Source organism: Haliaeetus albicilla, chromosome 14, assembly GCF_947461875.1.
Source record: "Haliaeetus albicilla chromosome 14, bHalAlb1.1, whole genome shotgun sequence".
In the NCBI taxonomy this organism is placed as follows: domain Eukaryota; kingdom Metazoa; phylum Chordata; class Aves; order Accipitriformes; family Accipitridae; genus Haliaeetus; species Haliaeetus albicilla.
In genome coordinates this window covers 22,368,355-22,395,677 of record NC_091496.1, presented here as the reverse complement: position 1 = coordinate 22,395,677, position 27,323 = coordinate 22,368,355, and the positions used below count along the sequence as shown (strand labels likewise).

At 40.2% G+C, this 27,323-nt stretch overlaps 1 protein-coding gene across 2 annotated transcripts in view; it reads left to right on the top strand.

The window, feature by feature from the left end:
* The window catches only part of MAPK12 (mitogen-activated protein kinase 12), a 41,309-nt gene extending 28,802 nt beyond the window's left edge, over positions 1-12,507 (top strand). For both annotated transcript variants that reach the window (XM_069801966.1, XM_069801965.1), the window contains 6 exons: positions 3,257-3,371; positions 4,042-4,113; positions 6,242-6,321; positions 7,107-7,185; positions 8,774-8,947; positions 9,713-12,507. In XM_069801966.1, coding sequence (XP_069658067.1) covers positions 3,257-3,371; positions 4,042-4,113; positions 6,242-6,321; positions 7,107-7,185; positions 8,774-8,947; positions 9,713-9,783 — 591 coding nt within the window. In that variant the 3' untranslated portion in view covers positions 9,784-12,507. The remainder of the gene's footprint in view (positions 1-3,256; positions 3,372-4,041; positions 4,114-6,241; positions 6,322-7,106; positions 7,186-8,773; positions 8,948-9,712) is intronic.
* Positions 12,508-27,323: the final 14,816 nt, after the last annotated feature.

Sequence of the window (27,323 nt, the reverse complement as noted above, 5' to 3'; positions counted from 1 at the left end):
CAACAGTAAATTTGAATGGGGGTTTTTGTGTCCTGATATGTAAGGGCATTTAGATCTTAGGGCCAAGGTTTCCTCCCTAAAAGAGACATAAGACTTCATGAGAGGAGTTCAGTTATGTGAGAATTCCAGCTTTGAATAACTACAAAAAGTCTAACTCTACAAGCTGGGAGATACAGAAGATCAAAGGTTGTGAAGGACTCCCTTAATTAAATACAATAAAAGTTGGTGCAACACTGCAAAAATGTTTTTTAGCATACAACATACAAACTATACTTGCATGTAGCTGTTGTGATACAATATTTTGCTCTTTGGACGCTGACCTGAATGTTCAGGGTTCTGTCATCTCAGAATTTCCCTATCTAACACAAAAAGCCATTGTCTTTTCCTGGCTTACAGATGGCCAAACGGTGAGTGGGTCCCATGGTGATGGGGGGAAAAAAAGAGAATCTAGAAAAAACAGCTGTACATGTTTCTCTTCCCCACCCACCCAGCTGTACAATTACATTTTGAGATGCAGCCCAGGTCTAAGACATTCTTCCGTGATACATCACTGTATTTCCTTATTTAACACAACTTATTTTTCTGTTACCTTGGACATTTTTAAGCTTTTGAATAAACTGAGGCAAATAATTCTATACCAGAACACAGTTTTGTGAAATGACAAGGCGAAAATGTAGCATTAAGCTTTAGTTGTTGTTTCTTGACTCTCAAAGTGAAATTATGATGTTCCTGGTTGTACAATAAGCTCTGGTATCATATGCAGAAGTGCACATTTGCAATTAGGAAATACTGGTTGTCAAAAGGCAACTCCAGGCTATAAACAGAAAGCAAACTATAATGTGTTGGGAAGTGTTCAAGAAAAAATATCAAAGCGAGGATTTAACTGGGATTTAACTGTTCCACTGAAGGAGTTGAACTGACTTCCCATGTGTGTGTTCAGGTGCAATGGCACCCTGCTCTGAGAGTGCACTTTGAAAGTCAGTTTATGTGGGCACAGGACCACGCTTCCAGGGGTAGTCCAAACCTTTTGCCCCATGTCTGTGCACTCAGCAGCTTCCCTTGCATCAGCTCCTGTGGTGATGAGGCTGTAGGCAAGTTGGAACAGTTCCTTGAATTGGTAATTAATTAATAAGCAATCAGTTTTATTTTTCACAATGAGCTTTCTGGCTCCCTCATCTGAGGCACTCAGCTGCTACATAGGAATCAGAAAAGTGACAGTGAAGGGTGCATGAGGGGAAATCACTGCCCTTTCTGTGGTCTCAAAGTTACAGTTACTGAAGCAAGTTAGGAAAATTAAGTTTGCTGAGTAGAAGGGGAGCTTATCCTTGAGATGCTATGGGGAATTTGCTCTTTCTTTCATAATTCCTGCATTATAAAAAGGATTTTCAAACTTGCTCTGAAAATTGTTTTGGAAGTTCCAGCTGAAAAGTTGAAGATTGGAGTATGAGAGTAATAGTTTCATGTGAAGATTGTTATTGAAGTGGTACCACATTAATATTAAGTACTAACATGATACGCTTGTTCCTGAGCCTAATGAATATGTAAATGAAAATAAATCCTGAAGTTAATACATAATGCACAAAAATTCTCACTGTCATTTTCTGCTTTTACAAAAATAGAAACCCAAATTATATTTTAGCTGTTTCCAACTCCTGGTGTCACAAGCCTTAGTATGGAAAATGCCTAAAAAGCTGTGACAGAATAGATGGTACCACATGTGGCTTTTGACTTTTACATAAAACTTCCTTTTTTTTCTTCCACCCTGCCTCCCATATTACTGGGAAAGCATAATGTGTGCTGTCTATGTAGAATAAATTTGAAAGCTGTATATAAAAGTGTATTTTGCTACTGCAAATATTTTGGGTCCAGTAAATCTTCAGTACCCAAAGAATTGACCATAATCAAGTGCATTTTATTGGTAAGTATAAAAATCTCTCCCTTTGCATCCTGTTCCTGTTTTTAAATTGGTAGGCAATCAGCAGCTATGGGGAAAACATGGAAATGCTACTTCAAGTATGGCAATAAAGATAAGCCATAACATTTTATACTCTTGATCTATGAATGAAAGTACAATTTTCCTTTCTGTTAGTGCCAGGGAATGATGAAACTATCCTGAAATATTTTTAAATGTTTGCCAGGGAATGATGAAACTATCCTGAAATATTTTTAAATGTTTAATGGCAGAGAGCATTACAAAAATATCACTCTTGGCATAGTAATGCACAGGTGCTTCTAATAAAAACTTGTGCCCTGTCAATATATATATGAAACCTGATACACATGGAAACTAGTGGCTGTTCGTGCAAAGCTACATATTCAACTATCTGTGGATGATGATTTATCTTGAGTAGACTTTACTTACCCAGCCCCCCTGCTTCTTGTTAGAAGCATGAACTTCCTGATGAGTGTGAACTGACTGTCATTCCAGGAGTGGAATTTTGTTGCTGTTGGCTGCATCTTTAGGCACCATCTTTTGATGGTCCATGCAGGTGGACCTTATTAGGTCAATTTTGTAGGAGGTGACAAAAGGCCGTAATGTTCATTTTTAATCTTGCTGTTGTACACATTGCTATATCTAGAGATAAATATCTGAGAGTCTTAGAAATAAGCTGAATTGTGCATAATCCTTTAAAAAATTGCACTGACCTTGCATTCCTTACAGGGTTCTGTAGTTGATGCAGTAGGTTGGAGAAAACTTAGTGGGACTAAATAATGGTGATTCCCTACTCTTGTTGCAGATTTTCAATGTGAACTAGAGGAAGCCTTCCCTTGTATGAGTTACTCATACAATAGAAATAACGATACCTCCTTACTTCAGAATATTATCGGAACACACTCTTGCATAATTGTGCCACCTGGGATACAAGAACAATGAATACCGTCTAAGATGGGTGCTATTCTTTTAGCCCTAACATGATTCGATGGTGATTCCATGGCCAGGGAATTTTTTTTGTGTTGAATGTGACCAGTGTCTTTTTTTTAATTAATAATTGAAGAATTTACTACTTTCTGTACTGGTTTTACAGCTTTTAGTGTTGCTCTAGGAATATCTAACTTGGGAAAAAAATTGTAAAGCTTATTGCTACTTCTGTCTTGATTTTTAAAATGAGAACAAGACACTTCAGTGAGAAAAAGATGCAAAAATAAACCAATCTCTGCGGATTGCTCCAATTCCTTTATTTTCCACATTTGTGAAGTCTGTATGAAATAGATAACTAGCTGTCTGATCAGGACGTTCTTTGTGCTTCCACTGCAGATTCTGGATTTTGGATTAGCAAGGCATACAGACAGTGAGATGACTGGTTACGTGGTTACAAGGTGGTACAGAGCCCCAGAGGTCATACTTAACTGGATGCATTATACACAAACAGGTCAGCATCTCTTCAGAAAAGTCTTAACAGAGCTAAAGCATTCACTGTATCAGGCAATATATTAGCAAGTCTTCGTTTCTGAAGTGAATGAGAAATCGGAGGTGGAAATGGCAATATAATTACTCAAAACTTCCTTGTAGATAAATTGCAAGTAATCGTTTAGTGGTTGTGAGATTGGGGCCTTTTTTGTATATTTTCTGAGAGTAACAGAAAGTGCCAAGGTGGCTGGAAAAAAGTGATATAAATGTATACAGATGTGACAGTCTGGTCTATGTTCTTGTGTTCTGCACTGACTGTCATCTTCCTGCAAAGATGTGCTGATTGTAACTCCAACAGACAGGGGAAAATGGTGGAGAAGGAGGGAATTAAAGTCACGCTAGGATAACTATCGACGTTTTGGAAATCATTGAAAATTTACTTCCCACGTGCATCTGCCTGTTACTGAGAAACTGATTCTGCATATTATCAGATTATCTCCAGTCTGCTAATTAGAAAGGCTGGTAGTTTTACCTATACTGTTCATCATACTTGGCAAGGCACTCATTTATTTTGTAACAGGCTATAAAGGTAAATTTTACACTTCTTTAAAATATGTTTTAAATTAAACTTTATGCACATTTAAATGAACAAGTATTTAGCAATTTAATGTGACTATTGGTCTTTTTTTCAGTTGACATCTGGTCTGTGGGCTGTATAATGGCTGAGATGATAACAGGGAGGCCTCTGTTCAAAGGAAATGATCGTATCCTTCAATGAATTTATGACACTAATGTAAGAAAATGATGAGAGGTTCTTATGTGATACAGTAGGTCTGTTCAAAAACTGATGACTGTAAGTTGAAATGAATAGTAAAATGGCTTGCACCTTTCTCATTAATTGGTTATTTGATACCTGTATCACTTTTGCACATCTGACAATTAAAACTTGTATTACTGAACTTTTTCAATAGAGAAAGAGAGGTAATCTTGAATCGCATCTCAAGTCATCAGGTAGAAGGTTTTGTGATGATAGAAGAGGCATATTTTGATTTTTTTAGTAATAGATTCCACAATTGCAGAACACGCACAGAAGATTCCAATGTGATAGATGGACTTCTGTGCACACACTAGTCCATTTCATGCTTTTTGAGACTTTTACCAAAAAATGTTATATAAGTAACGTCTGGTAAAATGTTTTAGATTTACAGAAAACATCTAGTCCTATCATTTCATTGCTGAGGAATTAAGAAAATAGTTAAGATTAAGCTGTAATTCAACCTCAAGTGATACTTCATTGGCAGTAGGACTTGTGATATTTAATAGAGGATGGTGTTAATAGAAGACAGCAAGAATTTTTTACTTTTTTGTTTTGCTTCCCATCTTTGTATGTTTGACAGCTCAGCCTAATCATTTTGCACTGCTTTTCCCCTTGTGGAGTTCCAGTGAATAAATCACTTATCTGCAAATACTTGTTTACAGAATCACAGTTGTTTAATTTTAGTTACATTTGTATTTAAGTACTTACATGTAAGATTAGGACTTCATTGCATGGATCATATTATTCTTGTTTTGTGAGGAAAAATATAAAAAAGGAAGATTACCTTCACCAAAAAAATGACGGGGATTATGGAAAAGTAGAATACATCAAATTATTTCAGCTGTACAGATTTTAAGTACGCATTAGTTCTTAACAAGAAAATCCTAAAATGCCTGCCAAAGAACAGCCATTGACTAACACATAGCATTTCTCAACTAATGCTAACCTTGAGCATTCTGGTACATCAATAAGAAAATGAATGAATCATAATTTTCAAGTTGCACTGTAAATGTAAGAGTGGAAAAGGTAGTATTTTAGTCATACTGGGTGTTGGAGCTTTCGGAGTTATTGGCTGAAGTTCTACGTCTTGTGTTATGAGGGAAATAACCGCAGCATAATAGTCCTTGCTGGCCTTTGAATATATGAATAAGTATTACCTCTAGTCAGGGAAATGCAGCCGTGGGCTCAGCTGTGGGTAGATGAATAAGAAAACAGCTAACTTAAGGGATTCTTGTTTTAGTGTTAGGAAGAGGTTATCCTGCAAACTTGGTATGGGATTTTATTTATTTATTTCATCAGCGTTACCCACCATTGTCTTTTTCTGCAGAGGTTGGTGGAATCCTCGTGTGTGCTCTGAGCTCTGATCTAGCTTCTCATCTGCTGCTCTTACCAGAGTAGCAAATGAGTCATAAAGCTGTTCTCTGCAGCATTAGCCTCCTGTAAATACGGCATTTCTTCTTTGAAACAGCTGATATTGTTGCTGATTAATCAGTGCTGCTTTAGGACACAGAAGATTAGGGAGTATTCTGATGCCTCACCCCAACATCTCCAACATCTCAGCATCTGGAATTGAGCTAAGCATGTGGGAAATGAGGAGGAGAGGGGTTAGGTTTTTTCCTCTTGAAGTTTCTCCGTGTGGAGAAGAACTAACACAGACTGGTTTACTCTGATTTTTGTTCTGTTTATTGTACCACCTGATGTTCCCTGTGACTTTTCCTGCTTTTACATCACCTAAGTATTGGGTAGACCAGGACAATGCATGCAATACATGTGTTGATTGTTCAGATACTCCAGTACTTTTGGACAGACAAATCTCAAGGAGGCCTTATGATATTAGAGGAGTTTGCAGATGATTCAATTATGTGTTTGCAAGCTACAGGATATTTTATTTCAGGTGCTTTCAGTGTCTTTGCCTTTTACAAGAAAAATGGAGAACTTTCATCTCATCTTTTATAAATCTTCTGTCATTGCTTTGTGATTTTTGCTTTATTCTCCAGTGAAGAAACGTACAATTTTTTGCAGAGTGCTTAGTTTTCTTATGGTGAAAGACTTTGTTCCTTATTTCTGGTATTCAGATCTGGACCAACTCACAGAAATAATGAAAATAACTGGTACACCGACTCAAGACTTTGTTCAAAAACTGCACAGTCAAGATGTGAGTATTCTGCTTTGTCAGTTGGTTTTACATGTCTTATTTTTACTTAAGCCATGCTCAGTTCTTAGACTGGCTGAGATAATATGTATTGACCCCTGATGGTGCATCTCAGCCTTGAAGTGCTTTGCACACCCAGAATAGCTACTGGAGATTAAGAGGGCGGACAAAAAATGATCTGAACACTTGAAAAATCTGTATATTTAAATACTTCAAAGTTTCCAGTGTGTACCATGTGAACAGTTGAGCTAATGCGTTACTACATTTATTGGACATGTACTGAAAACATGAACCTATTCAGAAAACCCAGTTGTTTGCAGATGTCTCTGACTTTGTCTTTCCTATACTTATATGGGTGTCCTTCTAGAATCCTTAAGCCCCTACTATAAAGAACCTAAAATTATTCATTAGACTAACTATACAATTTAAATACTAATGAATTACTGTATAAGGTTCACTTCTAGAGATTCCTGTAAACTCACTATGACATTCCTTCAAATTATGCATACATATTTATTTTAATTAATATATTAAATATGGAGCACTAATAATTAAAGCTTTACATTTTCATTTCTTAATCACAGTTTTAAGGCTTGATTAAAAAAAAAACAAAAGGCGTTCTTTTCAGCAAGGTGAATATAATCAAGGTTTATGACACCACACCCCAAAAAATTCATTTGTACAATGTGCTATCAAAGCATTGTTGAGTTACCTATTAAGCATATAGTTAATGTTGTCACCTTACAAAGGCAGCAAAGGTCTAATTTAATATCCATGTTTCTTTTAAGGCAAAAAACTATATCAAAAGTCTCCCAAAAGTCCAGAAAAAAGATTTTGCATCCATCTTGAAGTATGCGAATCCTTTGGGTAAGACAGTTTGTGTAGATGTCTACAATTTGTCCTTGTGTTTGCATTGGAGGCAGCAGCAGTATCAGTCATGTGATAGGTTATGTGATGGTTCTTGTGCTTTTCTATCTCTTGCTTTCCATAATTCTTAATTTTGATTGTAGTGGCCAAACTTTGCCAAGTTTAGACCCTGCCAGGAATCAGATGTTTCTTAGAAGCGTCGAAAAAGAAGTATTTTGTGTTTCAGGCTTCATTCCAGCATCTGCTTAATGGTTTTACTGGAGCAGCTTTCTCAAAAGCCCTGGGATATTAAGTATACATAATAAATTTTTCTCTGTATTGTATTTGAAATATAATTCTTTAAGGTCACTCTGATCTACAGTAGAAATGCAAGCAAATAGAAAGCTGACATTTTAGTCATGGAATTAATACATCCTGAGAAACATCTGTGCATTCCTGAGGAGCACTGGCTTGGATTTAATAGATGTAAACAGCCAGAAGAACATACCAAGTGTGCATAACTGTGACATGACCTGAGGCAGACAGAGCTCCAGGATGGCTCTGCCCAAACCTTATCCATTTCCCAATAACCTGAACACTCACAAAGCTAGATTTATTAGAATATAAATTAGGATAATTGAATCTTCTCAATTTAAGAAGTTGAAATTGTATGTTCAGATACAGTAGAAATAAGCATAATTCATACCCTGACTGCATGGTTAGCTCACTGACCTTCTTAGGTACAGAAAACTACGCATTTCCATTTAGTTTTCAGGACATTTCTTCCTATCACGTCTGTGGCAATCTGGCTGCTCCTTAAGTAGAGAACAACTGCTCATGGTCTGGGAGAGAAGGTTGGAGAGAATCCATGACATGGCAAGCAGGAGTTGCAGCATCCTGTCCCATGCTGCTGCCTCTTCTTCTTTTGAGCTGCTCCACCCAACTCAAGAATGTTCTTTCAGGATAGACAAACAGAGAACAAACAAATCATTCATCATATCTGTTTACACTAGCCCATTTTGACAGTCTAACAGTGGACCTGATCCAAAATCCACTGGAGAGGAGCATACAAGATTTTCATGAATTGTTTTGTCTGAGGTCAAAAATACATAGCAGGTAAAGTCAGCACTGAGATTCTGAGCATGGACAACTGACTTGTCTTAGTGAACTTCAAGTGCACTTGGGCTAGGATTTGATCACATACAGCACAATTCTCATTAGCTCTCCAGCCACCTGTTCATTCTGTTGCTGCCAGGTTGTGATGCACCTTACAACCCCAACATGGTGGCAATGATGAAAGACACCTGGGAAAGCCCCAAAAGCATTTGTCCTGGAGCCAGAAGCTGAGAAGTCATTAGCTGAGGTGATGTGGCTGTATTGCATACAGAAGCAAGGGAAAACCTCTGCGTTGCATCAGGCTTTGTACACATCCCAGCTTGCTCACAATGCTATTTTGTCATGCAGATGGGCCATGCTGGCTATAGAATGACCACACAATGATTCTGCTTTATAACTGTACTTATTTGAAATATCTCCAGGGCAACATTACTGTGTGCAAGCTGGAATCGGTGGCATGATCTGAATACACTGTTTGTTTTCTGTGCAATAGCTGTAAACCTTTTGGAGAAGATGCTGGTGCTGGATGCAGAGAAGCGAGTCACAGCAGCTGAGGCTTTGATGCATCCTTACTTTGAACCAATTCACGACCCTGAGGAAGAAATTGAAGCTGAGAAATATGACGACACATTTGATAACATGGATCTTCCCCTAGATGAGTGGAAGCGTGAGTCTAGTGTTGTGATATTTTCAAAAATAATCAGATAGAAAGGCCATCCAGAAATAGGAATATTTCCCTTTACAAATTGCCTTCTCTGCTTTTGATGGAACAGAGTAAACAGACAGCATTAAGATAGAGAAACACTATTGACAAGCCAGTGTTCCTCTTATTGAGGAGTCCTGGAACGATCCCCAAAAGTTTCTCCTTCTCCTCCTTCTCCTTCTCTGTCCTCTCATCTTCTGCAATGTAGGAAAGCAACCATTTCTGTAGCATGTTCCTTCCAGTGGATAGGACAGGCAAACAGATTCCTCAACTGTTGGCTCTATAGGACTGCAGTGGTTGCTGGCCTTAATTTTAATTTAGGTTCTCCCAGGGAGAGAAAACAGCTATCTCAGCAGAGATTTAGGTCTGAATCTAGTTTTCATCTAACATCAGAGGTTTATATTTAGGCTTTTAAGTGAGGACTTGACTTTTAAAGCTGATGTGTTCAGTAGCTCTTTCTGAGGATATTGCCCACTATACTGTAAAGTCAATGCTTGCATCCCTTTGAAAGCACCTGTAACATTTCAGTATTGGGCTACTTCTTCAAATCTGAAACGGTGAGAAAATGTTCCTTGATTCCCTTACTTTTTTTACTTTCTCTCTTTTTTGCCTGAAGAGGTCTCTGTCTTCTTGACCTAGATCAGAGCCTAACCATGCACCTTGCTCGTGTCTGTGCAGCTCCGTTTCTGATTAGACCAGCAACACTATGTTTATTCTGTTGTTTTCCAGGCATTACATATAAAGAGATACTGAACTTCAAGCCACCACAGACACTGGAGTCAAAGGAGACAGCAGTGTAATTGTATTACTAAGTCTTTTCAGAACACGGAAGAAAGCAGGAAAGTTGTAAATGTTTGTGACATTTCAGGTGTATAAAACTTTTATAAATAAACTGGATATAATCTGTTTCATCTGCACTGTAAGAAAGAGCAATGTCTTTTACTCTGCATGTGGAAGTTGGTGCCTTTGGGAGTAGTATTTCAAAACTATCCAGAAACTTATTCCTGCCTACAACTTCTTACTTCTGCACAAAAGGATTCAGACTGTGATAACCTGGTGCCATCATCAAAAGAGCAGGTAGGACTAATTCTTCAACTCAGAGATAGAAGAGTACAAGTTACCACCCCAAGCAAGCTGAGACACAGAGTATGTCAGAGATGTGCCATGACTGCTCTCCATATCTTGAATGCAAGTATTCATGCGACTTCCTCTGGAATATTTCACCTTGGTAAAATGCCTGGGGAGGCTAATTAGCTTCTGCTACCTCAGCTAATGCAGCAGTTAGTGGAGACACAGCTCGAATGAATACCTATGTCCCCCGTCCTACATGAGTGGAGGAGAACCTGAGCTCCAGCCAGTTCTGACAGATCTGGGCAAGAGGCAAGAAGCAGAGAAGTGTCCATGTCCTAGATTTTTTTCAAAGTAACCAGTGTAGCAGGACAAGATTTCACAAATGCACTAGGTGAACAGTCACTGGCCAAACAATCACTGTCATGGGGTACAATATTTTCCTCTAAATACAGTGCAGTCTCTTTGTATAATAGACTAGGGATCAAGGATTTCCAGGGAGACATTCTTAAGACTTTCTAAAATTTTGTAGGCTCTCTAGCATCTTAGTATTGAAATGATCACTCAGAAAGTACATTTCTCAGAGGTTAAACTGGTTATAGAATCAGCAGTGCTGATTTTAGAAATAAAGCTGCACGTGGATTGCATTATAGAAAATAAAATGAGAATAAAATGCTACGCTGCAGCTGTTCATTGGGGATACCTACAGCAAGCTGGTTTGTTCACAGTGTGCAGAGGTGTTGCCAGGTGCAGGATAACAGCCATTCCTTTTTTTAGCCTTTTGAACTCATCTTGCTTGGAAAAACCCTCAGACCTTCTGTTGAGAGGTGCCTTACCAGGGGTAGTCAGCTTCCTGATGGGATAAATTGGTTAGACACTTCATGAGTTCCTCTTACTGCCCTCTTACTATATTTTCCTAGGTGCTTAGTTTGTAATAATCTCTCAGAGGTAGGAAAAGAAATTGGCAAACCTTTGGTGAAGAATTTCTTTGTGAGATTGCTTGTCCTTGTTAAAGGTAATGTCTCTACAATTGACTATTTGGATATGGATTATTCCCAATGCAATATGCTGTTATGTGTTGCTACTAAGTGAAACAGTTGTGACAGAAGGCATTTGATCTTAGCAGGTAGTAACTGGAAAAGAAGTAAGAAATTACTTGAGGTTTTTTTCTTTAATAACCAGTTTAAACCAGAAGTTTAATCAAGGCACAGTTGTTCTGTTTCTTTCAATGAATGTTTAAGTTAAACACCTGTAAATATTAGCATTTGTTTAAAAATTGTTTGTGATGAGCATTGATTAGCTAGGATGACACCTAAAGGGACTAAAAGGTAACAGAAACCTTGAATTATTGATGTGTTTGACAAGTCATTAAAAACTACAGTTTCAGGAATGCATTAAAAAAAGCAGAGAATGTAATTTGAAATAAAACATTTTTCCACACTACAGGTCACTGAGGAAGGCACACTTAAGGGTCATACCCCGTTTTTCCCTATTGACTTTCTGCTTGGACTACACTTTTACATTGATTAGGAACTTTATTTTTTTTACAGAATAGCTGTTTTCTCTTAGGATTGTGCTCTGTGGTCCTCTTAAAAATGATGGGAGAAAAGTGCCTATTGGAATTAGTGGGCTTGATAGAGCCAGTCAATGGGAAATGGAAAATGTCAAAAACTTCTTTGAAAATGTTCCCTTTATATTTTAAATGGAATTTCAACATCTTAAATTCTAGCAAGTATCTAAAGTCTTGAGATAATGCAATGGCTCAAATGTTAGTCAGACTTTGAGGAAGCTTTTTTTTTTTTTCATTGAAAAACTGCTTTGCATTTTCTTCATAAATGCCAACACTTCGGTGGGCATTTTCACTTCCCCCCCGCCTTTAGCTTTAGTGGAGTCAAGCCCTAAACGCCTCCATTGGCTGAGGTGAACTTTTCCCTCTCTTAATCTTAACTTAGTATTGGAGAAGCAGCTAACCCGCATGAGGAGGACATAAGATAGTTTTTCTAGATACTGGAGGAATACAGAACTCTTAAAATTGAAGAGAAGACCTTCATGCATGTGCCAGCAAAGACAGAAGTACTGCTGCGCTGTCTAGTCAGCAAACAGTCTGCAAGGTAAAATAGCAAACGTGGAAAGTTTGTTACATCTTGGCAAGACGGTTCTGTGAAGAGATTGAAATCTGCAGAAACGGCTGCAAACAGCAATAGAGATTATTAGTATAAATAGCTCATTAAAAGAAATGCGAGGTGAAAGCAGAAATACTTCGCGTGCAAGGCAGCTGCTGCTTCAAAGGGAGAGACAACACTTCCTAAGTTTTTATTTGCTATTTCTGCTGGTGCTAAGCAACTCAGGAATAAGAACCCAATTTCTGTTTGCCTTAAAGAGAAATGTAAATACATTCTGCATGTACTTGAAATGTATTGTGACAAATAAAGGTTGGGGGGTTGTTTTTTACACAATAGTGGTCTTATTTTCCCTATATGTATTCCCAAATGTATAATCACTCCTGAAAATAGTATTTTCAGTGTAAGGGAACTGTATGAAACCTAATATTATAGGTACATTTCATGTAATATGAGCTGCTGATGTAGTTTATTTTGGAAGTCAGTCAGACCACAGATCCTAACCTTTCTCCCGTTTTCCAAACTTCAAGTCAGCCACAGAGCTGATCTGATTGTACTACTGCCACCTAATTATTTCTTACAGCATCTTGGGTTTTACCAGACGTCTGTGTTTCATTTTGAAGGACAAGATTTCAGTCCTTGAATGCAGTTGCATTCCTCAGCCTGATTTTAAAAGCTGAAGTCAGACTGACAGGTCATCAAACATATACATCTTTGAGTTGGGCAGGGATGTTTGAGTTAACACAGTTCTAGTACGGTATATGGGACCTTCACCCTGAAAACCCACATGCCCCTTGACTGTTTTAAAGCAAGATTGTCCCCTTAAGTATTAGTCTTCATCACACTGAAGACTCATCGTTCGTGCTGAATTTTGATAATGTGTTGTGGGCCAGATGTGGCTCACAATTTCACTTCTTGATTATTTTCTGGGTTTTTTACAGTGTAACACTGAGGTGAGTGCTAATATGAGTCCTGCAAAATGCGTTCAGAAGATCCACTTTGTTGTTGATTTGGAACTACTGGGCATATGAGCTGGGTGGGATTCTTTAAGCTTCCTACTTTTTGATCTGCTGTTCAAGTATCAGATGCTTCTGGTCTGCTTCAGCTAAGGCTGTCGGAGAATGAAGCACCTGTTATATGATAGCATTCACTGGATCTTGGTATGAAATGCTCCTGTAGGGCTTTAGATGGTCTGTGCACGTACCAGGGAAAGAACAGGGGCTCATAACACCTGCTGTCTCTGCTGATTAATTCTCCATCTCCTGAATGTACTGCAGGGCAACTGGCTGTGTAAATCGAATAATACCAGAAGCAGTTTCATGGACTACAGCACTTAGAATCTCTTCCGAAGTATTTTTAAGAATTCAGAAGCGTGAGTTGGAGAAAGATTAAGGGAGGAGGAGTTCCATCATACAGACACTTTGAAATTTCACGGACTACAAGTTAACGAGCAGCTCTTGTGCACAGATTATTTGCAGCCTTCTGGGATAGTAACATAATGATCTAAAAGCTGCATGGCCACCTAGCAACCACATGCAGCTCTCAGGCATGGGAGTGATGCATGCTTTTTAGCTACCAGGAACAGCATCCCTCTGCAAGGAGGTAAGTGGGGACAAGGAAAGTAATTTAAGGGTTCATTATTTTTGTCTGCTGCTATCCTGCTCTGCAAACAGAGCTCCTTTATGCTTAACCTCATTACATTTCCATGCTGGAGTTTTCTAGTTCACTCCAAGGTCTGCTTCATCAGTAAGCGACGAGGTGCATTTCCAGCTAAGTTTGAGTAATCCAGGCATGCAACTCCTTTCATTGAAGTGTTTTGAATGCGCTGTTATTTTTGAGAGGCAAAAGAGGCAAAATGAGGCAACCAGTGAAGCAAACAAATGAAATGTAGTGGAAGAAATTGCTGAGGTCCTGTTTGAGAGCGCTCTCGGTTTTGCCGTGCAGTGTCCTGGGGGCACATGCTCGCAGGGGGCAGGAGATGTCTCTTGCTGTCTTTGTGTGGTGCCCACAGCAACAAGGCTCTCGTCTGAGTGATGCTCCTGATACCAACACAACTGAAGACTGCCAGCTAATCCAATTCAGTCTGATATTAATAGGAAATTCATTATTATTATTATAAGAGTAATATTGTCACAGGTTATAACAGTAAAATTACACTGCTTGGGAAATCACAGGCATGTAGTCCACCGGGGGCCTGGGCCAAGGCAGCTTTTTTTCAGGCATTTTAAAAGCCCCATTTATACATGACAAGGTCTGCCGCCAAGTAGTATCACTTTGGCATGTGGCCAACCATTTTGCTGTTCCTAGGAAACTCCTTACATTTTTGTGTTTGAGTCAATTTTGAATTTCCTTTTTCATAAAATGGTAGTGTGCTACTGTAAGGAGAAAAAATATGGCTGAGAACTGTAATCAGAAAAACATTAACTAAACTTTTCTCTAAAGAACCTCTCAAGATATAGGATACCTTATAAAATAAAGGTCAGTTACAAGGAATCAAAATTGCTACTCAGGAAGAATCCTGAACCGTGGCTGGAGTAACCAGGTACTTTCGGTTAGAGTTTGAACTCTCAAAAGAATCCCAAGAAGATTTTTTATTTAATGCAGAAAATTAACACAGTATGAACTTCAAATAAAGAGGATGTATGACTGGTGCGCGCAAAATGTCTGCTAGTCCTGAAGCAGGGCACCTTTTTAAGAACAGGTTTGCATATTGATGAGGGAAGCACAACACTGCAGGGAACTCCCCAGAAAGCATCCTTCAGAAATGTGGGTTCATCTAGAAACATGGATGTTGTTCCATCTTGCTGGAACAAGACGATCAAATCAGGCAAATATTTGATTCCATTTAAATTATTACATTAAATGTAAGGCACCTCCAGTGTGTGGTGTTAGCTCGGGGTTTTAACTCTGGACTTCCAGGCAAAAATGTAGCTACAGGGAGATTCATTTCAGGAGTTCATCATAGTCCCAACAGTCTCAGTCGTCCATATCATTACTACTGTCAACACAGTTTACCTAGGTGATGGTGAGTTCCTCGTCTATATGTTCTATCACACAGGTTTATGTTGTTTTTTTTCACGTGGTATCTCTTTCATTGAAGGCAATGACTAAGTCTTCTCTAGGAATTTGTTAGGATGTTTTTACCAGAAAAGATAATAGCTCCTGCCCCCCCAGCTCTTGCAGAAGGTGGCAACTATGTGATCACTAAGACAAGGCAAAGTGCAGGATATGAGGCAGCCTCGTGTTTGTGGTATCCAAAATGATCCCCTGTAGAAGCTATAGATCCCTCTCCCCACGTCTGCCAAAGCTGCCTTTGACTGTTCCTTGTGTTTTGGCCGGCCGGCTGGAGACCTCGGCACCTGCTGCCGCGGGGAATGTTCTGGGCTTGTACAAGCAAGCCGGCAGGAGGTGAGTGTTGGACACGTGGGCTCTGCACTAACAAACTCACCAGGGCTGGGAGTGTTTCCAGGTGCTGACCTGCAGCTGCCTGCTCTGTTAAATTGCTAACACAGTTTTGGCCCAGGGCAGCTGTGGCCTTCCTGCGACTCCCCCGGCACAGCTGAGGAGCTGCTGGTGGCCGGCTGCTGCTCCAAACAGGCAGTGGGATGCCCGTCAGCCAGCTTTGCAGGCTAAGAGGCTTTCATAGCCTGGAGTTGGGCAGTTTCTTGCCAATTGGACTTCTTGGATCCAGCAAACTGCTCCAGACACGGTTAATTTACTAGCACAGACATGGCCACAGAGCCAACGGTGCCTGGAAAATTGTGCTCGCCCCAAACTGATGGGGTGACTGTATGACTCTAATCTCTGCGCTGTTGTCCTGCAGCCATCAAATAATAAAAATGCAGCCTTTGTGAAGTAGTTGTTTAGGAAAGTGTGATGGTGAGCTCTGCTGTAAGGGTTGTGAGGGCATCCCCAGAGGCTTGGCTGCCAGGGCTGGGGGCCAGCTCAGATCCAGTGCAGCCAAGGGCAGCCCCTTCCCCATGGTGACCCTAGGGAAAGGCTCCCAGATGCCCTGGCTGGGGGAGCTGCTTCCAGCTGAGCCTCTCGCCTTGGCCCTGCCCGAGCTGCAGCTCCTGCTCCTGGGACCCTTGTGGGTCCCACCGAGCCGCCACCACCGCTACCCACGGGCTGATGTCCCAGCCTGGCCTGTCCCCACCCCCAGGGAGCTGCTCCACACACAGGTCTGGAGCTGTCCCTGGCTGCCTCCCGCCTTCTGTCCTGACCTAGATACGATAGTTTACATTAAATTAGGGTCAAGTTGAAAAGATCTATTGGCAGTGCTCCAAAATAAAATGGAAATAATATGCATTTCCCCTGCCATTTGGCAAATCTACTGTAAGTCGCTGTGAGTCTCTCATTTGTTATTAACATGATTTGGACAAAGTAAGTGTCACGACAACACCATTTGCCCTAATAAAGTTTTTCATATGTGATGCATTTGTGCAAAAGGTAACGATGAGATAGGAAGGAAAATAACTGCAAGAGAACACAGATTTCCTTTAAATGAAGAAAAGACAATACAGGAAGATTTTTTGAAGGCATTACTAATATCTTAAATAAACAATCGGACTTGTCGGAGAGGTAGGGCCACAGCAGTGAGAATATTGTGAATGCTGAGATCGAGTCTTTCCTGCTGGCAGAGCGTGAGGCCTAAGTCACCAGGGATACAAATAAATTCCGGGTCCCACATCACATTACAGGCTTTAAACATGACTCCCCTTATGGCTTCCAAACACTCTGGTAATGCTTTACATGAAGGTTGCTGAATTATCAGAACAGGTGTGAAACTATGGCCATACATAAACAGGTGAATATTTGGAGAGTCTGTAAAATGAGTGGGATTCTCTTCACAAACAGCTCACTATAACTATAATTACTATAGCTACTCAGTATTGCCATTTTAATTCTCCAAAACAGAACATTAACTACTTTTCCTTAGGTTTCTCAATGGATTTTATAGCCTTTTATGCTTTATGGCTGGATTAGTGGGTTTGATCACCTGGATTTGATATGATTAATGTTACGAACTTGCTGCATGTCTTCCAGCTTATGAATTGCTTTCCATAGCTAGTGTTTGGCACCATTAAAGTACTTTGAGATATAAATTATTTATGTAAAGGGAAAATTCACTTTGTGCTGTAATCTCAGATCTTAGCACTGGGGTAAGCATGACCTCCCATGAGAAAATGCTCAGGAAAGGCTGAAGAGCCGAGCTGAGCAAGCAGAGAGCATCACTGTGTCCCAAAGATTGACTTGCCTTAATGTGTCAAATTCATACCAGAGGATGCCTGAGGGCTCCCTTAGGGTTAATAAATTCTTCTCTAGTACAGTGATGTGACATCATCAGCTGGTTCATACATCCTTTGTGATCAATTAGTAGGTTTAAAGAAGACTAAATCTCTTTCTTCTTGTCCAGGAATGTTAGGCCTTAAAAAATATGGGCATGTCAGTAAGGCTGGTTATGAAGAACCTGAACCAGAAACAGTCCATTCCTCTTGGAAAGGAGAAAAATGAAAACTTGCAAGTAGGCAGAATTTGAAGCAGTATTTCCCCTCATTTTTCTGTTTTAGCTTTATGTACTCAAGCAGTGTTCTTACCAAGTAAATCAAATGCCACTAATCCTCAAAAAAAAGAAATATCCAAGTGAATGTGCTCACACATGTGGGCAGGGACCCAAGCTGTCTTCTCCCACTGGAGTGCAGAGAGGGAGTGGCTGTGTAAGGACTCCAGTAAGCACAGGGAGAGAAGTTTTTTGTTCCCTTTAAAGCTTAGTGTATGCACCTGCAGCATCCCTTGCTGGAGCCAAGATATTAGGATGAGGATGTTTTACTCAGTCAACCATATTGTAGGGCAAAGTACCTTCCATACTGAATCCTTTTTTAATATCATGTTCCCAAATCAAGCATTTGTATATAACCTCCTGAAAGATAATTCACCAAAAAGAGTAGAATGGGTGACCTGCTTACGTTAGCCCCCTTTGTCAGTCTTGTTCACATCAGGGTATGCTGTGAGAACTGCACTGACATCAATAGGATGTGTTGTAACACTCAGCATAAGCAAAACAGGAAGAATCTTGGCTTTCAGGCTAGCATGGGTTATGGAAACTGTCATTGCCTTCCCCAAGTAAAGGATTAGCCTGTCAATAACTCCAGTACTTCTGTTTCATTTTCATAGAATATCAGGAAGAAAAATACTACTCAGCATAAGCATGGATGGCAAAATCTGATCCAATTGCTAAAAAAAAAAAAAAAAAAAAAAAAAAGGGAAAAGAAATACAGAGCATTTACTCATACAACTGAGTGCTCAGGTTACACTGTCTGGATGTATTTTCTAAAAATATTTTTCTCTCTCACTGAACAAAAAAACCTCTCCTGCCCTGGTACATTTAACAGTAATAATGCTGTAGTAAAGATGTAGATATAACAAGGCAAGGCTTATGGGGAGTGGTAATAGCTTTTATCAGACAGACATAACCAGGGGAAAAAAAGCTAAAGAAGCTGTCAGGCACACATGCTCCTTTTAAGGTCTGAAACTAGAGCTGCAATCACAAATCTTTTGTCTTTGGATGCTCCTGAGTCTAATTTCAAAATACCTTCCTCTCTCATCTATTTGCTCCTTTATGGTTTCCATAATGAAAAGAGCCTCCTATGGATACAGTTATCAATCTTTGGTCACTGAAACCAGCATGAAACCCTTAATGCTATTTAGAGAATGAAAATGGTTCCTAAGACAAAAAAAATCAGCCTCTCCTAATTAACCCTATATTAAGTTATTTCTCTGGTTCTCCCTCCCTGAGCTTCATAAACTAATTAGAAGTAAACCACAGTTTTAAAGATTGTTTAAGTACTGTTTGATTTTGAGCCCTTTCTAAATGATTGCTCTATAACTTTTCCTTAGTTACTCAGCTCTTGCTGTTGTGTAGCTATTTAGGATGGATTCATCTCCGTTTCATTTCCCCGGTTGCAGCACTGGAAGAAAATTATTGCCCTGGGATGAGGGTAAAGTGCTGTGAAAGCCAAATGACATAACATTTCACAGGCAGGCCACGCGTGGTCTGCATCCAGATTAGCAAATGGGCACTGGAGTCATGGACCCTCTAACCCTGGCCTGCAGGCTGAAGGGCTCTCACCCAGGTATTTAAATCCAAATAGGGTTTAATCATTAGGGTGGAGACTTCTTTATCAGTGAACTTCTCTTCAAGATAGGGTAATAGAAACCAAATGTCTTTGATCTCAACAGAGGCAGTGTGTGCAACACAAGCCACGGTGAAAGGGAAGGAACCTGCTGTCTGCCCCCTGAACTCTCAGGGACTGGAGGCCCAAAGAAAGAGGAAAACTTACTTATTTTCCTCCCCATCTTTTTTAAAGTGTATTGCACCTATGCTTTCTGTTTGAAGACTGATTTGTGGGTTTTTTAAATTGAATTCTTTGCAGAGAATTTAAAGTCTGTCATGAATACCATGGGGGCTGTCCCACAAAATGGAGGAGTGGAGCTGAAGCGGTTGATTTGACTCTTGGTCCTGCTGTGGGAATGATTATGGCAATATGAATGCTCTCTATAGGAGCAATTGCCAAGTTTTGGCAGATTTTGAGGGCTCAGCATCACAGCGTTATGAGAAGGCATTATGTAACCCCATTAGGGTGTATGTAAAAAGGTTTTGTAAGTGTACAAGATGCAAAATCTACTTAGTTTTACGTAACTGTTCTACTAGAAGTCTTGTCAGGTGGACAAGAGGCCTATTTACAGGGATACCATCCATGTATGACAACATAGAGAAAATCATAAAGGTTTGATTCAAAAAGAAGTGGTGTCTGTGAAGCCATTATCACATTTGATGTCTAGAGCTGCCCATGATGATCCGGCTAACGCCTGGCGTGGTCCTGCTAGTCGCCTGCCACAGTGCTGTTCTCCCGCGCTCTCTCGCCTTCTTCCCTCCTCACACAAGGGTGTGATTTGGCACGCATTTGTAATCGAAACGGGTTACACAAAAGGCCGGTGGCTTTATTCATTGAACCTTGAAAAATGTTTTGAGTTCCTTGATATATGAGAAATACTGAAGAAAAGTGGATTAGTGACAGCTGTAATAGCAAGTGTGTCTTTTGGTGCAGTAAGAAGGTGCGTTAAAGGCACCAAAAGGCTGTCTTCCGTGATCATCCTTTTCCAGAAGGTGTGTGTAAGGGAACATCTAAAATAGGGAGAGTGAAAATAAATAGAGAATATTCACACTTTCAGTGAGTACCCTTTACCCTTCAGGCACAGAGCTCAAGTAACAAAAAAGAACTATTCCCATCAAATATTTGCATAGCAGTCAGGTAACAATTACATACCGTGCACCTATGAATGGACACACTCATTTGTGAAGAAGTTACTCCTGTAAGTAATTTGTAATTGCCACAATTAAAAATATTTTTCTTTTCTGTGAATCCCCAAACAGCTTTTGAATATTGACTGTACACACACTTGAGTTCAGGACACAGCTATTTGTTTTAATCAAGCCACCTGAAGTTTAGTACGCACATGTGTACTTGAATGAAAAAGTTTGCAACTGCTTTTAGAAAAAAAAAATATGTCTTTCCAAAACTACGCTGACATAGAAACTTAAAGGCTAGGATTTATCCAGAAAATTTTTTTTTTTGAAATTTCAAAATGTAAATCTACACCCTTAAAAACAATATGAGTCATGGCTTGGAGAGAAATTTATAATCAAAAAAAGCTGCCACGATTCTAACAACCAGAATCTGGCATTCATGTCCAGGGTGTAACTCTGACTATTTCTTGACAAATCTTTATTTTAATCTCAGTTCACCAAAAACATTTGCAACTAGAACACTTATTTTGATTATTTAGATTTAAATACATTTTCAATGCCTGGAAAGCTATTACATTTTAGTGTCATTATTCAAGAAAAAAATAATGCTAATGCCAGAGGGAATTTTGCTTAGAGAAGATTTGGCCATAATATCTAATTCAGATATTTGAAGCACATTTATTTATTTGTGAAACTTTACAGACATTATTTAATTTTCCTTATTCAGCAAAGCATTTAGGCTGAAGTTTGACTTTTAAACAGAGGCTTCAGGTCTGCTGATTCCCACAGCCTTAAAGCCAAGCGAGCCTGGCCTGCCATGTGCTGTTATAAGGTCAGATGCTGAGAGCCTTTCCTCCGGGTGGCTGGGGTACGTAGAAGTTAGATGCAAAATACCTCCAAGCGACTTAAAAGGGATGGGCTCCAGGCGTGCTGGAGTCAGCAGAGCACTCACCCACAGTTCTACGTGCTTAACTGATAGAGCTATCTCCAGTGACAGCCAGAAGCCAGACATAATTTTCAAGACTTAATGTGCTTCCGTCTTATCTAGATGATCAGTAGCTGGCTACAGGCAACAGACAAAGAAAGAATGGTGGGGGGGCGGGTAGACAAGATGACCCTGTTTACTTTCTCAATGGACTACAAATAGTTGGTATGTACTTGCTGTTTACTTGTAGCCCAAACAGCTGTTGCCCTGCCTCCTTATGAAACAGTCTTGAGTCTACTTGTACTCCCTTTTGTTCACAGAGGTTTGGAAATGATGCTGTGGGCTCTCAGTTTAACCTTGCTTTTTATTTCATTTGGAGCTGCTTGTGATGGACAGTGCAGGAGAGGGGACTCAGCTATGATAGAAATTTGGTAGAGGGAAAACCAGCTCAGTTGCCAAACGACTGCAAAAACTGCTTAAGTCTAAAAGAAACAGGAGCTTTTCTGCAGAGCAACAATTGTGCCTGGAATACATGAAACTCCCATTTGTCAAATGGTCCTTCTTCCACAAAATTAAATCAGAGCAGAACTAAACTGAAACCCAGTAAAACTGACTCAAAACTAAAAAGAAAAATAGGCAGTATTAGCCAAACCAGCAAACCAGTACCAACCAAAAAAAAAACCCCAAACAAACCAAACACCAAACAAACCTAAGAAGTTTAATTTTTTTTTACCTGGAGAAAAACAGAGAAGAATGGCTATTACTACTGGCTCTCTGTGGAAGGTGCTCCTCTGGTACATGATCAATAGTGTAAAACCCTAAATTCAGGGAAACTGTATTTTGCTCTCACCTGAAAGCTATCATTTGGAATTTGCTTGCCCCTGGAGCAAAACCGCCACCACTATTGAGCCTGCCGCGCTGCTTATGATTGAAGAGCAAAATTCCACTTTCTTAATGATAATCATTCCAGTGCTTCTCTCCTCCTCTCCTTGAAAACGAACAGCTTCACACAGCATTTAACCAATATGGTGTTCACCGTAAGGCCCTGCTGTGCAGCACATGGGATACAGCCCGAATGCAGTTTCCTGAGCATGCCACTAGTAAGTCAGTATAGGATTTCAGTTTTTCCCCTAAAATCACTTTACGCGACTTGTCCTGTTCTGCAGTGACAAAAATATTGCTGGACAGGAGACCCAAAAGCTGAATGGGTCAATGAATATTGAGATTGCAAAGCTCAAGAGTTGTACGCCTGCGTTAGCTGCTAGCTGATTAGCAAGTCGTCTAATCTTCCTTTGCCCTCTTTCCATCCCTGACCTACTTAGGAAATCCTACTTACCCATTTTTTTTATAGTATTCAGCACCCTTGTGCCTTTAGGTCATACTGTTGGAATCTGCTCTTGTAGCATCTGAACACTTCATATTCGAATGCATTTAACTTCCAGCATCCCCCCCGGGCACTGTTAACCATGACAGTCTGTGTGTGGAGAAGTACAATGCAGCGGGGTTAAAGCTTCAACAGGAAGCTTGTGGCAGAGTCGGAAACTAAGTTTGGGTCACACAAAGAAAGCATGGACTTTCTCTTTCACTAATGAAACAAACATCCCTCTCAGTTAATCAATTGACAGTAATAAGGACAGAGCTCAGCATGCCAGAGCAGTGAGCCTTTAACAACTTGCATTACAGATTTATAAGGAAATACAGTGTTTCTGTCCTTTAAAAATGAAAACAATGCTAAAGCCATTGTGACAAATAAATTAACAAGGCCTTTTCAAAACCATCTATGACTCTTCCTCCACTGTTTTACAGATACCATATGTGGCCTAATTGTTCTTTCATAAAGCAAAGGAAACATGAAATAAACCCTGTCCTGCAGAGTAAGGTTGTTGGTCCAGCAAAGCTGTCATCAGAGTAAGGACTGTCTCTGCACAACCTCCTTTTGCGACTCGGGGTGCACGGTTACAAGCTTTGATCCTTGTCCGAGAACCTTGCATCTCTGCAATTAGACTCCAGATAAAAATGACTCCAGCCGAATATTGCAACAAATGTTTAGATTAAAACCCAAAATCCCTACATCTGCTAGTTTGCTCTCAAACCCCTACTTTCTTTGAGGAAAAATTCAGTCCCATTTCTTACTGGGGTCTGATGGGTGGCTCCTGGTTAATCTCTGTCTGTCTCCCTGGTAAAAGTCAAAGGAGACGACACAGAGGTGGGCAGGGAGCAGCCTCCAGCCCCTGTTCCTGTTATCAGGGTCCATCAGCAGGTGACCATTGCTCATGTCCAGGAACAATAAATACAGCCCGTGGCTAAGGGAACAACCATGCAGCGTTCTTCAGAAGTCTCAAAGAGCATTAGCTGGATTCCAGATTTCAAGAAGGAAGTTTCCCTAAGCCCTCAGGTCTTGTATTTTATGCTGCCCGCTCAAAATATATGCAGACACTGCAATTCTCATGGTAGTTTGCTAAACTAATAGGGTTTTTTCATTTTAGACAGTCTTTATTCAAGCAGCCTCTACAGACATGTATCACTATGATTAGAAATAGTGTGCCCCCGCCAGCTTTTGTGCAATTTGAACGTTTAGCTGGTGTGGCAACAGTAAATCACAGTTTACTGTGTTCCCAAAAGCAAGCTGTGTGTATATTTGCCTGACATTTTTTTCCACACCATGTCAATGTGCAGCTGAGCGTTTGCAAAAAAAGAGAATCTATGGCACAGCAACGTGGGTGCTGCAGCTCATGCTTCTGCCAAGGAGCCAACATCTGACTGACATGAAGCACTCTCCAAGCAATGGCAATCTACTTTGCATGGTCATTTTTAATAACCGTTCTGCAAGACTCCTGGTAAAAATGATAAATGATAATGACTTGCTGTCAAACCAAGTTTCAAGGTAGCATCTGCTCATGAAGAACATCAAACTAATTAAGTCTAAACGGAAGCACAGCCAAAGTCTTTCCCTTGCTTAAAAGTGGCTTGTGAGTGTAGCGAAAAGAAGTGTCAAATTGGCAAATTCCTTAGTAAATGATGACACTGAAAATGGCACAGGGTAAGGAGTTTGACCCAGCTAACATCTTGAACCCAGTGACTGTGAGAAGAGAGAGGAATCAGAAGCTCCCATAAATGATGCTCTTTCCTGACAGAAGACGGCTAGCAAAAATGACTGAATTACAGATAATGCTCTGGTTTCAGATCCAGCCTTAAACCCGATGCAGTTATAGGTGTCCAGCAAAGGCATTTGTGCACATTTTGTTCTCAGAGCTGGTGACGATTCTTCAGCCTTCAAGTGAGCTTCATCATTCCTGACAAACACGTGAAGTCTTGCTATTCCCTTGGTGAATGGCTACTTCAGTCAAAACAGCAAGAAAACAAAAAGGAACAGAAGCAAAGCAGATGGCTTGTTATTCTTTCGATGGCAAAACCATGGAGTTTCCTCCACACCCTCGAATCCTCCAGGCTCCCCACTGAAGCGCCGTGCCAGACGTGGCCGAACAGTAGCGTGCAGCTCCTTCCTGACCTGCTGAGGCCTCAACCCTCCTGCGTGGTCTGGCCCCCAGCCTCCAAAGATACCACTGTACTCACACGGAGAAAAATTATTTTCTTTAGCATTACAAAATGATGGCCCACTGAAAGTGGGTCGCCGAAAGCAAAGCATCAAAAGATAGCTGGCCTCCTTTGAGTCATATCTGAGGCTAAAAGAAACTTTAAGGTACAGCTCTGTGGTGGCTCATAAATGACCTACCCCCTGCGAAGCCCCAGTAGGAAACTGGCTCAGAGATATACAATTATTTACTTCTAAGACAGTTCCTATGGAGACTGAGTTTGTCAGGAGGGGTATTAGCTCTTATTAGATCATCTTCGTCTCACACACTCTCGTTATGCCTGTCTCTGTCCTGTCCATCAGTGGTGGCCCAGAGGGAGCTCTCAAAATCAGACCTGCTGTGTCACAAGGCAGCACGCCTGGTCTCAGGTAAAGCCAGAGCTCTGCCCAGCGCAGGGCTAGCGTGGGGCAGTTTGCAAGGCACTCCGCAGTGGGAAGGGGGACAGCAAGCCCCCTCGGCAGCACCGTTCTTGCAGAGCAGTGCCGGCACAGCTAGTGACTCAATAACCCCTCATTATCTGGAGGAACAGAGTTGACTCAGGTTTTAGGATCAGTCAAGTTTTCTTGTAGGTTGTGAGATAGTCACAGAGAAAACATCTAAATAATTGAGAGACCAAAAGCTCTTTCATAATACATATTTTATATCACTCAGGAATGTGCCCATAATTCCATGCCTGACAGGCAATGGAAGGGCTTCCTTCACCAGAGATCTTGCCACCTACTTTCAGATAGCAATCAGATGAGAAATGTATTACAAAAGAATACTGTTAGGGCCAGAGAGGAATTTGTTTAATTTCATAAAATTATGGGGTGACTTGGTAAAGATGTCAGCAATGTGGATGGATGCAGAAGCCTGCTGGATAAGGGGGACACTCATATATGGAGCCCAGTTTCACTCCAGTTGCTGAATGCCAAAGTGATGCTCAGGTGAGAGGCGTCAGGGTGTCTGCAGGATCTCTGGAGCCCGTGTGAGCTGAGCTCTGCGCACTGGGCAGCTGTGCCTGTGCACAGGAGGTGAGGCTTACAGCTTCGCTCTGAGAGCCCGGCGATACTGGGGAGCCGTTCAAAGAGGCTGCGCAGTTGGCTTGGCGTGCAGGTCTGCCCTCTTCCTGGGCTGAGCAGCTTCGTGCTGTCATTTTGTGGCAAAATGGTAGCAAGAGCAGCTATGTGAAAGCGTGGCCCCCCAGGGACACCTGCATAGGTTTAGCAAGAACAGACTTTTACTGAGTTTTAGTAAGGCTCTTCAACTTCTTACAGAATATGTGGAGCACCTGACAAAGGGATGCTACCATCAGGCCTAAATCAGACTGGTTAGGTACTCAGTCCCTCTGCTTTGAAGTGGGATAACAGATACAGAGAAACCACATTTATTGGAAAAAACACAGAGCTGGCAACAAAATATGTAAAGAAAAACTGACAATTCTTTTAAATATGTCTTTAGTTTACAGTTTAGTACTGTAATTTTCCCAGTAGTTTAGAGTAAAGAAGACAGCTAAGGAGGAATCAGTGGGGGTTCGTCATTGGTTTCAAAGTTGCTAGGATTAATAATCTAACGTTTAGGTATAAACATGTAAATGATATGTAGTGCATTGTCTAAATGTGCTACATCTAGGTATAAGCACAAAAAGCTGCTGGTTTTGAAGAGTGTATTTCAATCAAGCATCAGTAATACTAGATGATACAGTATTACAAACATACTCATTTTAGCCTAATAATCAAGCCAGATACTTTACAGTAGATCCACCTATGTATTATTAATATCCAAACATTTCTGCTAATAAATCATGTAATAAGAAATGGAAATAAAAATTAACACCCATAACTAATTGGAAAAATGTTTTCATCAAATTAAAAATTTCCACAAAATGTTTTGTTTAGATCTTCAACTGTTCTAATTAATAATCTGACTTTTCTGTTCATAATAGGTAAGCTACACATTACTCAGACCCTCTGGCACCTTAACTGATTCCCCAAGTTTTCTGCAGCGAAGAGCTGTTTATCAGTACTATACTAAGAACAATAATGAAGTACTCCATCAGTAATTCTGTTAACTTTTAACTTAAGAAATGTAATACTATTTTTTGTGCTACAAACAGAAAAAGTACACATCTGGTATAATTTGCTTTCATACAGCTTAATGTAATTATAATTTATTCATATATAGGTGAAACGCTACATTATTTGAGCAATTTTATGTGCAACCAGGTCCATTTGAAATAATAAAAATGTTTCTCCACATGTGTAACTGCCTTTTCACTCTGAATAAATACTGATAGCTGCAACAGTCCTACAATATTAAATCCACCACTGAACTTGAATAAATGAAA